At 43.1% G+C, this 15,796-nt stretch overlaps 1 protein-coding gene across 1 annotated transcript in view; it reads right to left on the bottom strand.

Annotated features, from left to right (window-relative positions):
• Znf827 (zinc finger protein 827) overlaps window positions 1–15,796 on the bottom strand; it is a 148,940-nt gene that overhangs the window by 2,842 nt on the left and 130,302 nt on the right. Inside the window, exons 10-13 of the mRNA XM_042701742.1 lie at window positions 10,314–10,485; window positions 9,023–9,189; window positions 914–1,105; window positions 421–598 (exon numbers count right to left, since the gene is read on the bottom strand). Coding sequence (XP_042557676.1) covers window positions 421–598; window positions 914–1,105; window positions 9,023–9,189; window positions 10,314–10,485 — 709 coding nt within the window. The remainder of the gene's footprint in view (window positions 1–420; window positions 599–913; window positions 1,106–9,022; window positions 9,190–10,313; window positions 10,486–15,796) is intronic.

The following is a 15,796-nucleotide window of genomic DNA, read 5'->3' as shown; positions in this document are numbered from 1 at the left end:
TAATTATATGGCAGGTTGTCATTGGGGAAAAAAAAAACACATGTGAAGCTGCAGTGAGGGGGTAAAGATGGATGCCTAACCCAAGTCTACTCCCATCAAGCCTGAACTAAACTTGAACAGTGGAGGAGGGATGAGCGTAGTCTTGTATGCTATTCTGATCTATGTCTCCTCCTTGGCTTGAACCCTAAGGTACAGTGTCACATGGCTTCTCCTGCTCATATCTGCTGACCTCCCCTGGAAGACAGGCTTGCCTCAATCCAGATAATGGTAGTGGAAGTTCCTGACTCACTCCCCTCAGACCAACCTCCCCCTTCTCCAGGATCCCCAAATACTTCAAGGGAGAGGTGGGGCAGGGGCAGGGGCAGGGGCAGGGGGTTTTAATAACAACGCAGTAAAAGGTTCTGTACTTGCTTTCCTTACTTGAGCCCACCAGTGGGGACAGTGTGGCATTTCTTATGTTCCAACAGCTGCTCAGGGGTCTTCATGAACTTGTGGCACACGTCACACTCAAACATCCGGGTGATGAGGTGTATCTGAAGATGGCGCTCAAACATATTCTTCGTCTTGCAGACAAAGTTGCAAAAAACGCATTCGAACCCTGAAAGGACCGAAGCGGGGTGTAGAGGTGCGTGGGGGTAGGGGGACAGGAAAGGTGAGCCTAAGTTCCCTCAAGTCCCTGGCCCCTCTGGACACTAGGAATTAAAACATACATTGTCACCCGCCCATCCTTCCACCCTGTATTTGGATGTAAATCAAGCTGAAATAAAATGCAAATTTCTACTAGTGCACATTACCCTATAACCTGATCCTAACATCTACTTTCTGGCATGGCTCCACTCCAGGGCTTCCTCTCAAGACCGGGTCATCCAAGAGTGGGCAGGACTAAGCAGGCCATGTCTGGCTCCTCCCTTACCTTTCTCTGGCTTTTCCTCACTATTCAGTGGGGGTTGGCTCCCAGGCACAACAGAGATGACCAGCAAGTTGTTCCCACCCTTGTTTTTCTGGGAGCCATCGGAGTCGTCTTTGCTGTTGGCGGAATCACTCAGCGCTGAGAGGGAAGACGAGGAAGGGCTGTTTGATTCGCTGGGGGTCTTCCTGTCTTCCCCTGAGAAACGACAACCACCATGCCTGTTAGTTGCTATCAGAATGACAGTAGTGGGGGGGGGGTGAGGGGAGGCTGGGAAGGGATGGGAAGGGGAAACAAAGGAGGAGGCTACAATGCTTGATAAGAAATATACTCACTATCTTGCCCATGTAATTGTAACCCCTCTGTACAGTATTTTCACAATAAAAAAATAAAAAAAAAATAAAACAAAGACCAAAATGACAGCAGTTGAGGATGGGGACTGGGTCTTGAGTGCATCACTATTCCAGAGGCACTGTCCAATGCTGACAGCTCTCTGAGTGCCCACTGGGGATGGGCCTCAGGTTCTAGTGAACCTGCATAGAGGGCATGGGTGATACTTAGGGCCAAGGTCAGGTATTCGCCCATTTAACAAGGGTTTACTGAGGTCTTAAAGTATTTAAAATGCAATGGCAACAATAGGTCAGCTGTACAGAACATGTCCAGGAACTATGCTATGCTTCAAATTTTCTGTCTCATTTCATCTTCTCAAAAATCCTAGGAGTGGGGGTGGCTTAGGGCTCATGCTTAGTATGGCTGTGGCCTAGAAAGCAATCTTCAGTACCAGAATATCTCCTATGTACACATAGGTACCACAGGAGGGTTCTTAACTTTGCAGATTGAGGGAATAGAGGCACAGAGGGGTAAACCTAGCCTAGGTCACATGGCTATTCAATGTGCAGAAGAGGATGGAGTAAGTATGACTCAGTATCCATGTTCATCAAGCACCTGAGATTTTCCCTCAAAGCCAACCATATACAACAGGCCATTAAAATCCAGATCTCACTTTGCGATCGAAACAAAACGAATAGTTAAAAGTATATCAAACAATAGTGTGTACTACATTGGATACAATGCTGAAGAGTGGCCCCTGAGAGACTAGATACCAGAGGCAAGCCCTTGGCTATGAAGCTTCCTGTCCTGAGAAACTTACATTCCAGGTTGCAGGGAACAAAGAGGAGAGGGGACTTCCTGACTAGAGGAGAAAGAGCTGAGAATCGGGGGAGACCAACAAGCTGACATTGAAGATAAAGGAGTAAGAGCAGCTAGCAGCACAAAGAAGGCCTGAAAACAGAAGGTCCTCCTGGAGTCCTCAGAAGAGCATGCATCAGAGCAATGTGTGCATACGATTAAAACAAATAAAAATAAAAAACAGTGAGGACAGTGCCTGTTGCTCACATAGGGTTGGACAGAGGACCTGTTTCTGTTAAGCAGGTCAGAAAATACATAGCTCACAGGGCATTAGGTAGAAAACTGAGGAATAGCTTTCAGTAATGGCTAATAATTAGCCCTAGATAGATCAATGCCTGATGATCCAGATCTGCTTAGCAAGGCATAAAAGAAAGACCCCAAAAGGATCAAAATTTCTATGTAATTAACTGTATCCTAGAAAAAGGTCAATAATACTTATAGGAATATCAGGTACAAAACACCCAACATGGAAATGATTCCTTGTATTGGAACGAAGATTATCAGGCATGCAAAGAAACAACACAACTCAAATTAGGAAGAAGAAAAAAAAAATCAACCAATCAAAACTGACCTATCATTGGCACAATTACTAAAACCTGTGAAAGGGCATTATAAATTCAAAGAATTAAGAAGAGATATGGAGGACATCATTTTCTTCAGAAGAAAATCACAATGTTAGGATTGAAAAATCACACTGATGGGCTGAGCAGATTAGACACAGTTGAAGAAAAGACTAGTGAACCCAAAGATAAGTTACAGGAAAGATCTGAAAGAAAACAAAACAATTCCTCCAAATGAACAGAGTACCTTTGAATGGGTCAGTGATTCAGGAAGCTTAATACAAGTTTAAATGGAACCTCTCATGTGGTAAACAGGGTATAATAAAACACTTGAAATGACAAAGACATTCTAAATTTGAGGGAAAAAAAACAATAGCTCCAAGATCTAAGGAGCTCAATAAACCCCAATCATAAAAAAACAAAGAACTCTGTACCAAATGATAATTATCATTAAATTGCTCAAAAATAGTTAAAAAAAAAAAGTCCTTGAGCTGGGTGTGGTAGTGTACACCTGCAATCCCAGTACTCTGAAGCTGAGGCAGGAGAAGGGAGAGTTTGAGGTCAGCCTTCACTACATAGTAAGGTTCATCAGAAAACAACAAACAACAATACCCCAGAAGACGAAGAGTGAACAAATGCAGCAGTGGAACTCACTAAAACTATGTAAGTTGTAGGTAAGGGTGGGAGGGAAACACTGACCGAGAGCAAGGGAAGGGTGACGTCCAGAAAGCAATGTACTTTTCACCTGACTTATGTAACGGCAACCCTTCTGTATGCTGCCTTTATAATAACTAAAAATAAATGAAAATAAACTCAGAAAGACAAACACAAAATAAAAAACTAAAAGGGGAAAAAAAGTCCTAAAAGCAAGCAAAGATACAAAGCTATGTTATATGTGGAAGAACAAAAAGTAAGGAAGACAGCAGATTCCTCATTAGGAACAATGCAAGGGAGAAGACGGTGGGACACCATTTGTAAAGAACGAAAAGCTTGTCAACTTGAAGTTCCAAACATATTCCCAAGATGAAGGCACTCTTCAAAGAGGTGGCATTAAAAAATAAGAAAGAACTAGTCACCAGAAGACTTGCATTCAAAGAAACGTTGAAAATAAGTCCTTGAGGCAGAAGCAAAATGACAACAACTAAACGAGTCTACACAACAGAATGAAATAGTAAGTTCGTGTTTTTTCTTACTGAAATGTCTCTAGAGGGTAATAAAAGTAATTTTTAAAGCAAAAATAACACCAATGCATTGTAAGCTTCATAGTAAATGCAATAAGCTGAAACTTGACCACAATAACATGAAGGCTAATGTGAGAAATGGAAGCTTACTATGGTTGAGTTCTGATTGGTGTGTGAAGTGGTAGAACCCCTTGAGGCTACATGGGAAAAATTATAAATGGACATTATAGGGAGCTGAGTATGAAGCCTATAATATCAGCAACTTGGGCAGGAGAAATTGGGAGATTATGGTTTGAGGCCAAGCAGGGAAAAAAGTTCAAGCAATTCCATCTAAACCAAAGGCTAGGCTATTATCCCAGATAGGCTGGGTGTGGTGGGCACAGGAACAGGCTCAGCCTGGCTCTAGCACAGAAGGAGACCCTATTTTGAAAATATCCAGTGCAAAAGGAGCTGGAGGCATGGCTCAAATAGTAGAGTGCTTAGCAGGTATGAGGCCCTGGGTTCAATCACTAGTACCACCCAAACAAGCAAAAACCTGTATAATATAAATGCCAAAATAACTGGAGAGTTAAACTGGCCTAGGGAAATTGGAATTGTTAAGATTTCAATTCTCCTCACAGTTTTATAGATTCAGTACAAGTCCACAGTTTAGAGTACGGCAGAAAACATGGAAGACTGCTTTCTGGTTCCCTCCTTACCAGTCCATTAAACAACGAAGTGACTATAAATTCTGGGACCCTGTTCTATTAGATTAAAAATAAAATATAAGTTTATGTCTAGGCATAAATGTAAGAAAAAAAACTGCAATGGTGGATTATGACTAGAATCTAAAGTTATTAGTGTGATGATCATTTTATTTGGTCTTTAAAATTTTCTGGGCTAGCCATATATTACTTATGCAATTAAAGAAAGTATTTAAAAAGAAAGTGGGGCCAGGGATATAGCTCAGTGATAAGCATGTGCTTAGAAAGGCCTTGGGGGAGAGGAGGGGAAGGAGGAAGAGAGAAAGAGAGGAAAGGGGAAAGGGAGAGAGGGAAGGGGAGAGTAGAGAGGGAGAGAATCCTATTCCTGTGAGAATTATACTTAGGGTTGACTGCAGACAACTCATATTTCAGTTCACAATGTTTTAAAAAATCTCATTCCTATCAGAACTAGACATGACTCCTAGACAGGCAGTGTGTGACTTGAGTCACTGACCACGAGAAAAGATGGTATGCCTTCAGAATACACAGCCTTCCCTTGGCACAGTGAAGCTTTGTGAAAGCTACTACCACCATTGCCAGTCCCTTGTCTAAACATTTAACCAGCCAAGCCACATTTTGTACACAAATAGAAGGGGTCCCTTGTTTGCTGGTATTACTCTTCCAAATCCATCTTCTAAGCCTGAGCTTTTGAACAGCTTGTTATAGGAGATTCTTCACATTTTTGGGATTAAGTTCATCTTACTACTATTAAACAAAGATTTAAATGTCCTGAGGCTTAAGAGAAGACATTGAGAAGAGTTGCCTAAATTGATAAATTTATGAAGATTCACGATGCCACATCAATCACTCTGATATAGCTTAGGAGTATGACCCAACTTGCTTGATTTGCCAACTCCCAGTTCAAACAGCCTCCCTCGCTTTCAGTTCTCATCCGCTTCTGCAGTGATTGCAGGGTGCCAGGGCTACCTAAATCCAAGGTATCACAGGATCCTTGGAGAAGGACACCAGTGCACTTAGGTAGCCAGCTGAAGTCTTCCTACCACCCAGGACCTGGGTTGAACTGAGGGTCTCATGCTTGCTGGGCAAATGCTCTATCACTTGAGCCATGTCCTTTTTGCCTTTTGGATAGGATGTCCCCTTCATAACTCCAAACGAGGCACTTGACTGTGTCAGTAATCACGTCTGTAAAGTGGGGATGATAGTAGCATTTGTCTCATCTTGTTCTTCTGAGAGTTGGAGCTGAGTTTTTATACACAAAGCAGGAAAAGCAATGTCTAGTTGCATTATGACATTACAGAAGAGATTAAGCCCTATCATCCTAATATAAAGCTTAATACATATATATATATATATAAATATATATGCCATTCATAAAATATAATGACATACTGTTTCCTATGTTGTTTTACATGCAGACAGTGCTCAAAAATTCATGAAAATATTTATGAATTAATCATAATCCCTGTGTCGTGTTCCTACACTACAATGCTATTTTCATGGAACCTGACGTACAACCCAGAGCTAGAACCCAAGTGTGTGTTTCTCCATACCAAGTAACTTTGTCCACACAGATTACATAAAGAAGTCAACTGGACTAAGCAAGGCCTGAGGAGTGTGAGTTATCTTCCTATTCATCAAGCACAGGTATGTAGGGGAGCTTGGCCACATACATTACACCTACTCAGTGAGCGAACATTTGTTCCTCACACTGTACAGACGAGGCACTGGATAAGCAATGACATAAGACAGGCTCCCCATTCTAGGTCTATGTATTGTAATATATTGCTTTATATAATATTTTTACCTCAATACAGCTCATTCATGTACAGGTTTAAGTGGTAGATTCTGTGTTATTCAAACACCTCAAAACAGTACTAAACATAGGAAACTTCCACTGTGAAACTATTAATTTGGATACAGTGGTCAGCAAACTGTAGCCCCATGCCCAGACAAGCTTCGTTTTTATAAATGAAGTTTTAGGCCACACTTGTTTCCAAGTACCAATGGCAAAGCTGAGTCATAATGACAGAAGCTGTATGATACCAAAGCCCAAAGCATTGACTTCTGGCCCTATCTATACAGGATGCTAGGCATTCACACACAGTGAGACCAGAGGAGGACGCTCTCAGAAGAACGCAAAGGCCCACAGCCTATGTGCATCTGATCACGCAAAATAATATTTATTGAAATGAACTCTGGGAAATGGAAACAAGAGGGTTTTTTTCCTTTGTTGTTTGTGTTTTTTCTTCTTGTCTTATTTGTCCATTGAAGGGCACAAAAAATGGAGGGACAAAGGGTGAACAAATGCAGCAATGATACTCATGAACTATATAATAAACTATACAACTTGCGATGGGAGGGAAAAACTGGGAGAAAGCAAGGGAAGGGGTGACATTGTCCAAAAAGAAATGCGCTCTTTACCTGGCTTATGTAACTGTAATCCCTCTGTACATCACCTTACACCTTGTATCACCTTAAATTTTAAAAAATATAAAAAGTCTGTAGGCTTGTAAAAATGTTTTCCATCTTATTCGAATGGTCATAGCATTAAGAGTTTCTACTGAATCACAAAAGAAACTCTTTAATGCGTGTCACTCTTGGCTTTCAGAACTAACAAATATTTGTCGCTGTCCATGAAGTCTCACTCAGAGGGGAGTGAGACACTGGCAGTGTGCCCTAGCTAATTAGGAAGAGAGGTCACAGAAGTTAGTTGTAAACATGTAGTTTCCATTGGTGAAAATGGTGCTAACTCCAGCTTCTTTCTAGACATTTCTATGGCTTCTTAAGATAGGATGTTAGGGAGAAGGCTGTGCAATGGGATGGGACAAAAAGTCAGGAATATTTGGGGTGAACAGGGCTAGAAAACTGAGGATTTTAACAGAACAGAGGGGGAAGGAGAGAGAGACAGTGAGAGAGAGGGAGGGAGGGGGGACAGGGAGGGAGAGAGAGTGAAAACAAGGCAGGCGAGGAAGGCCGGCCTTTCCCTCCGTTAGCCACTTCAGAAATGCTGAATTTAATTGCCTTCAATCTGGGTTTCCCAGCTCACCTACTGCGCATGACGCTAATGTGGTTACAGTCAGACAACCTACTGTAAAAATGGCACCTTCTCACTCAGCATAACGACTCTCTGCAGACCCCCAAGTCATAGCTGCTCAATTTACGGACAGAAACAGCCTTTATTGACGTTGGCACCAATGAGCTCAGGTGGTCGGAGATGCACAGAAATCCTTCTTGGCCGTGCACCTCGTCAGCACTACTGTCATGGAAATTTCCCCTCCCAGATTCTTCTAGAGCTGGCAATGGAAGGGGCTGACCCAACACCCAGGGCTGGCAGTGAGCAACATCAGCTCTTAATGTGTAAGCACCACAAATGTGGCGTGAAGTGGGGGTCATCCTCACTCTCACTTAACAACTCCAGGCCTGTGTCATTTGTACCCCAGCTTGCACAGTGAAGTCAAAATGTGAACATCATTAAATAGAAGAAGTTAACCAGGATGGCACGAGGCTCGAGCAGAAGGCAAGTGCTGGCCAAGTCTAGATTCTTTTCTTCTGCCTCTGGACAGAGCTGCCGTGCATCATCACGGAGAGCATCGGGACCACAGGTTCCAGAGAAGGAAACAGAGCCTGTGGAATTAGGTGTGCAGTACCCCAGCACAGCACAGCACAGCAGAAAGGTTCAAGGCTCTGGCCATGCATTTTGTGGGGCTGGCTATCTGAGCAGTGAGCAGGCTATGGCACCAAATCTATTACACCCTGTTTGTTCTGACCACTTTCAGTCTAGCTTCTGTTTCTCCATGTGTGATCACTACAGCATTCATCTCAGAGGGCTGCTGAGCCTGTGAAGACACAAGCCCCAAGCAGAGAAAGAAGTTAGCAGCGGTTATGCATGCTGGTGAGAAAAGGAAGCAGACAAGGACCAGGCCTGCAGCTCGGCTGCGCTCTCAACAGCACACTTGGATTCAGGTCAGCGGGGCCCACACTAAGCCAGGTCACGGTACTGTGACTCCAGAACAGGAGGCTCGGTCATGGGCTCAAGGAAAGCCCTCCCTTCTATGGAAGGACATGTCAAGGTCTTTCTTATGGTAGTGACAAAACTTTTGCCAAGTGGTTGACTTCCAATGGTGCAGGAGATGGAGAAGGTTTGGTCCAGTGGTCCAAGCCTGTAATCCCAGCTACTTCAGAAGCAGAGGGTGATTTGAGACCAGTCTGGGCATCAAGTTTTCAGAGATGTCATCTCCACCAATGGCTGGATGTGGTGGCCCAGGCCCAGGGAAAGCACAAGGAGGAGGATCACAGGCCTGGACCAGACCAGGCAGCCAATGAGACCTTACCTCATGCAATGCACACTAGCCAGTGCCAAAAGGGTCTAGAGACACGGCTTTCAGAGGAGAGCACCCACCTTGCAAACACAAGGCCCCGAGTCAGAGCCTCAGAACTGAAAGGGGAAAAAGAAAAGTCCAACAGGTACAGAACGGGGGTCACCTGTGTGCTTGGAGCCAATGTGGGCCTTGATGTCTGCCTCCTCCATGGTGACGAAGTCGCAGGCCGTGCAGCAGATGGAGAACATCCACTGTTCCTTGTCCACGTGGAGCGACATGTGGCTGACAAACTGGACATTGAGCTCAGTCTCAAATCCACATACGTGACAGCTATGCAAAAAGCAGCAAGGGGGCGGGGAAGGGAAGAGTGAGACTCTTACAGGTAAGACTGTGCTACAACCAAGGAAACCGGGGCGTTCACATGCATTTCATTTCCTCGCCACCCAAGGGCATTGCATTAGAAAATTCTCCCATCCTGTGGAATGCCGCTCGAGTGGTCACCATGCCAAATAGATGAGGTGCCAGCATAATGCAGCAATTCCATACATGCCGCAAGAATGCTAATCATCATAAAGTTAATTAAAAAGTACAGATTCCAGATGCTGCACATAGCCTGATTCCTCTGGGCAAAGGGATCGGGCCTTGCCAAGTACTTAGTGCTGGTCCAGTGGTCCCCGCTGGAGTGTCTCCCTCTGCCTCAGGAAAGCACAGAGGTTGTCCAGTGCCACGCCATGCCAGACACAGCCCTGAGAAGCTCCTATCTACCAGTATCTCTATGGCTAAGATTTGGCTGAACCTGGAACTTGGGGCCTCAAAGTGATCAAAATAAAGGTTGATTAAAGGTTGATTATGAAGGATGAAATGGGAATACTGACTTAAGGTTCAGAGCAATCAAGGAACAGTAGGTAACACCTTCTGAGCTCCTTCATGGAGTTTTCGGATTTTGTTTTCCTCATTTTTCTTACACTGTGTGTGTGTGTGCCAGTACTGGGGCTTGAACTCAGGGCCCGAACGCTGTCCCTTAGTGTTTGTGCTCAAGGCTGAGGCTCTTAACTCTTGAGCTACAACTCTACTTTTAGATTTTTAAAAATTAATTAGAGATAAGTTTCATGGACTGTTGCTGTCCCAGGCTGACTTCTAACCGTGGTCCTCAGATCTCAGCCTCCTGAGTAGCTAGGATGACAAGTGTGAGCCAAACCAACTGACCAGCTAACCAAACCCAGAGTCTAGTTACTCTCTGGTGGTTGACTGCACAGCGTGGCCTCCATAACAATTTCTCCTTCAATTTTTCTACCCCAGGCACTGGAGCCAAGGCAGAGCTGGTGTAGGTGCAGAGTTCAATCTAAGCCCGAAACGAGGGCCAGCAATGATTGAGGAAAGGGGCTCTGTGCCATACGGCAGTAGCAGAGGGGAAGGGGGGTTCGCACAGGGACACTGGTCCCAGCTCTACTTACCTGTAATAATACGGGTGTCTCTTCCCATCCCCGCCTTCTGAGGTGACGGCACTGACAATGTCCTCGGCATCGGTGCTGACCAGCTTCACCGAGTGGACGGTCAGGTGCTGGTTCAGGTTCGCACGGCACTTAGCAGCATAGGGGCACAGGTGACATTTGTATTTTCTTTCCTCTAGGGGAGAGGAACAGGAAAAAAAAAAACACCCACATTGCTCTCAAAAATAAAAGTACTACTTGTTTCCTGGCAAGGTTGACTGTTTTTTTCTTTTTTGATTTTTGAAAGGAGTGCCATGGGGGTAAGGGGAGAGGGGTAGACAAATGGAGATGGGGGAGGGGAGGGAGATGCAGGCAAGAATTCAATGCATATTGTACACAATTAAGAAAAGTGAGGAAAGAGGTGGACTGGAGGGGGGCGAGGGTGTGGAAAGGGTGGCAACAATCAAGACGCATCGAATTCGTAAACTGTGTTGTCCAATGGCAACTCCTTTGTATAGCTACTTAAAGATAACTATTTAAAAACTAAGTTTAATGGGTCTTGTATCTAAAATATACTTAGAACTCAAAAAATTAAATCACCCAATAACAAATCCTCAAAGAAACAACTGCCTGATTAATAAGACTTAAAGAGACTTAAAGAGAAACTTCTCTGAAGAGGAAAGAAGGATGGCCAATAGACACGAAGAAATGCTCAACTTCTTTAGCCATAAAAGAAATGCAAATCAAGACAACATCACGATTCCACCTCACCCAGTTAGAATGGCTATAATCAAGAAATCTAGTAACAACAGATGCTGGAGGGAATGTGGCCAGAAGGGAACGCTACTGCATTGTTGGTGGGAGTGTAAACTTATTCAACCACTTTGGTAAGCAGTATGGAAGTTCCTCAAAAGACTCTACATAGAGGTCTCCTATGACACAGAAATCCCACTTTTGGACATTTACCCAAACGATCACAAACAAGGCCATACTAAAGCTACCAGCACAACTATGTTTATCACAGCATTACTCACCATAGCTACAATATGGAACCAACCAGATGACCCTCAGTAGATGAGTGGATCAAGAAAATGTGGTATATATACACAATGGAATTCTATGCCTCCATCAGAAAGAATGACATTGCCCCATTTGTTAGGAAATGGAAAGACTTGGAAAAAAATTATATTAAGTGAATTAAGCCAGGCCCAAAGAAACCTAAGTCCCATGGTTTCCCTTATTTGTATTAACTAGTATATGTCTAGGACAAGCAGGAAAGGTCAAAAGCTATGTATATATGTCCATTTAAGATGATATAAAGCAAAATGAACCCTCAAGATAGGGACACAAGCGGTTTCTTTTCTTTCTTGCTATGTTTTTAATGTATTTATAATGTACCATGTGATTTTTTTTTGTTTCTTTTGTATGTCCTTCCCCATGGTGTAACCCCTGTTTTCACGTATTTGATTCTGGTGCCCTGCATCTTGTATATACATTTTTCTAATTTGGGGAGGAGAAGGGAAATAACAAAATGCTGAAATAAGGATACAGGTTGACCCATTGTAACAATGAGATGTACACGACACTACTTGAAAATGAACTTTAGAAGTTTGAGCTAGGGGGCGGGGGTTGGGGAGGTGGGGAGGAAAGGGATGGTGGGGGAAAAACAAAGGAGGAGGTAACCATTCTTGTTAGAAATTGGACTCATTACCTTACTCATGAAACTGTAACCCCTCTGTACAGTACTTTTACATATATATATATATATATATATGTGTATATATATATATATATATATATGACAACTAAGCTTAAGAAAATAGAAATGACAGTCCTGGTGGGAGATGGTCTAACAGCAGCGCAGCGAGGGAAGCGTGGCTCATCTCCCTGCAGGTGAGGGCAAAGTCACTTCCTGGGGCCGACAGCTCTAAGTCTACCTAGTGGTCTGCACCCCTGTTAGTGCTTCCAAACATAAGAGGAGGACGGATTTCCAGAGCAAGGTTTGGAAGGCAAGGTTTGGCAGTGAGCTGGAAACTTATTTTTGTTTCGTTTTTTAAAATAGTGATCAGACCAAATACTGATACATGGTTGAATACAGCACAAACACAACAACCTGGCAGGGACGAAAGAGCACCACGTGCAGGGATGAAAGCACCACGCGCAGGGACGGGCCCCGGCTTCCTCACTGTCTCCTCAGAGGTCTCCCACTCCCTTTTCCCTGTCCTTGCTTGTTCCACTGTTTTCTCCTGGACATGCACAGCCACTCTTTATCACAACGGGGCCTCACAGGCGGCCAAAGAATACTGTGTGTGAACGTATGTGTATGTGTGCATGCGTGTGTGTAACACATGTCTGTTTACACATGTGCAGGTGTATCAGTGTACTGTGCATGCGTGTATGCACTCATGTGCACGTACATAGGTCTCAGGGCTCACACATGTGTGCATACATATAGGCAATGCATCATATTCATGTCTGTGTTTTCATGTGTGCACACATGTGCATGGGTGTATGTGGATGTATATATGTATGTATACCCACATGTACGTGGATGTGTATATGTTTATGGGCCTGGATATGTGTGCATCTATGTGTGTGTATGTTTTTGTGTCCGCATGTGTTTTTGTCTCCCTACATGTCCATCGCGGGTGAGTCCTGAGCCAGGACTAGAAGAAGCAACTGGAGAGTGAGGTCCAATCACTTTCCCTATGCTCCAGGTCTGGGTCAGTGAAGAAATAAAAACTAATGAAATTAAAGGGGGAAAATGACTCATATAAAATAATTTAATTGGCAATTTTCATCTTGCATAAATAAAATAAAAAAATTTCAATTAATTTCTTAATGGAAATTCACTCATAAAACTGACTAACGTTTTCCGGATGGCTTCCAGAGTTGCATTTTGAATTCATTTGAGTAATCAAGAAAATTGCAGGAGGAGGAGCAGACTTTGCTTTTAATGAACAGATTAAGGTAGCAGAAGCAGCAAACAGCAACTTCATTTTCTTTCTCTAATTCTACCTGGTATTCTGGGCTTGGGTTATAAAAATACCTGCCAGATTTACTTCACAGAAAAGAACATGGTTTAAAAAACCAAGTGTTTCTACAATGAAACATAGAGCATTGCTGTTGTTACAGGTAGTCCCCAGCACCTGCTGAGTGGAAGGAAAGGGAGGACACTTAGGTGCAGGCAGAGTAGAATCATTTCTTTAGAATTCTTGCATTCATATTAGTAATCTGCTGTTACCGAGGCTGACTCAGGACCTCATGTTTGCTCAGCTCTCTTGCTCCTAGTTGGTGCTTTATCACTTGAGCCACACCTCTAGTCTGGCAGTTCTGCTGATTCATTGGAGATGGGAGGAGGACTTTTCTGCCGGGGCTGGCTTTGAACACAATGCTCCAAGTCTTAGTCTCCTGAGTAGCTAGGTAGCCATTGGTGCCTGGCCTAAGTGAGGATCTTGAGTTTTAATATTAACGTTATACTTCTTTAAGTGAACTGGGAGCTTCCTGTTTTGTGCTATCATTTAAAAAGATTCTTTCCAAATTTCCCCTGGTAACTGATTTATTCATTGTGCCTGTCTCTCGGGTCAATTTTGCTGAAAAGGCTTGTCATCTAACTTGTCTGCTTTTTTTTTTTTTAAACACCATGAGTTGTCCTTATTTTTTGATAATTTAAGGTATCATCTGGATTGATGGTTAGCCTTCCTTTGCCTTTTTCTTTCCTACTTTTGAATGTATTTGCTTTATTTTCTTTCTGTCTGTTCTTTCTCCCCTACCCTTGGGCCAGTACTGGGGCCTGAACTCAGAGCCTAAAGCTCTTGCTCAACTTTCTTACTCATCGTCGATGTCCCATTTCCAATTTGGCATGCTGCTGGTTAATTGAAGATGGATTCTCCAGGACTTTTCTGTCCAGGCTGACTTTGAACCCTGAGCCTGAGTAGCTCAGGAGGACAGGCATGAACCACAGCATCTATTCTTTTCTTATTCAGGCTTTAAGGGATTTTGCTTTACTTCTACTTATTGCTGATGTAGATTTTTTGTTTTTTTGGTTGGTTATGGGGCTTGAACTCTGGGCTTAGGTGCTGTCCCTGCACTCTTCAGGTGCTCTACTGCTTGAGCCACAGCACCACTTCTGGTTTTCTAGTGGTTTATTGGAGATAAGAATCTCACGGACTTTCCTGCCCTGGCTGGCTTTGAACCGTAATCCTCAGATCTCAGCCTCCTGAGTAGCTAGGATTACAAGCGTGAGCCACCAGTGCCCAGCTTGTAGAGTTTTTTGGTTGTTTTACCAGTTTCTTAAGATGAGTGCCAAGTTCCTTTAGTTTTTGCCTCTCTCTCTTCTAATTTGTCTCATTTTTTTTTTCCCTCTGACTAGAGTGATAGCTGTTTTGGCTGGAGGCTTGAATCGCTCTTTATTCCTTCTAGATGTCTGGTGCTTGAATTTTGATTTTCCTCTTTTAATTGGTCCAATTAAGCAGGTATTTTATTGATCCTCAGTTTAAATTTCACTTACTTATACTCAGAGAATGTGGCCTGTAAAACTTCCACTTAAAAAAATACATTAACAGGTTTCCTTGTGGCTCAGTATATGACTAAATTTTATCTTTAGTGGAATTTAAGATTAAAAATATAAAGAAGATCCTAATGAATCTTGTCATATTAATGCTTTCTTTATTTTGTACAATGTAAAAAATTTTATTTTGAATTTTTGTTCACCTTGTGCTTGTGGGTGGAGGAGGGGGGTTTGCTGTAGCGCTCAGACTGGCCTTAAACTTGTGATTCTTTGGCTTCAGTCTCCTGAATGCTGGATTGTAGATACACACTACCATACCAAGCAACCTTGGTTATTTTGTCTGTCTGTCTGTCTATCTATCTATCTATCTATCTATCTAGGTGAGTGTGCTTCCTATAAATAAGATATAGCTGGGTATTTTAAAAGTCTGGGTTTCCCCATGATAACTGAAATACTTGATTTTATCACTTCATTTGTTTGCTGTTGGGGATTGAACCCCAGGAATTCCACACACTAAGGAGACACTTTAGCACTGAGCTATAGCACATATCCCCTAGACATACTTTTTCTTGCTTTACACTCAGCGTTGGTTTTACCTCACCTCACCTCTTTTCATCTTCACTTATTTTTAGTAGTTATCTCACTACTCATTCCTTCTTACTGTTTGTTAACTTGGTTGCCTTGTTATTCCTCTAACCCTTAGAATCAACCTTTATACATTCATAGAACTAAAGGCAAAAAACTGCTATGTAAAGGTGGTCCCCCATCCCTTCCCACTACAATAGCATAAAAGCACAGAACCATGGGATGCAGGCCATTCTCTGAGGCTTTAAGACGGAAATCATAGAGGTCAGGATTTTCACTCTGATCTGTCCAAATGTGTTATTCTTTCCCACTCAAACTCAACAAGCCCTTTCAATACACAAGAACAGCCTTTTCCTGGGCCTTGTGTACACAGGCCAAGCAGCAGGCCTTGCCAAGGTCAGGAGGGACAAGT

Source organism: Dipodomys spectabilis, unplaced genomic scaffold (genome assembly GCF_019054845.1).
Source record: "Dipodomys spectabilis isolate Male_0828 unplaced genomic scaffold, ASM1905484v1 ptg000297l, whole genome shotgun sequence".
NCBI classification, from domain to species: domain Eukaryota; kingdom Metazoa; phylum Chordata; class Mammalia; order Rodentia; family Heteromyidae; genus Dipodomys; species Dipodomys spectabilis.
This window is presented reverse-complemented; position numbering and strand designations above follow the sequence as displayed.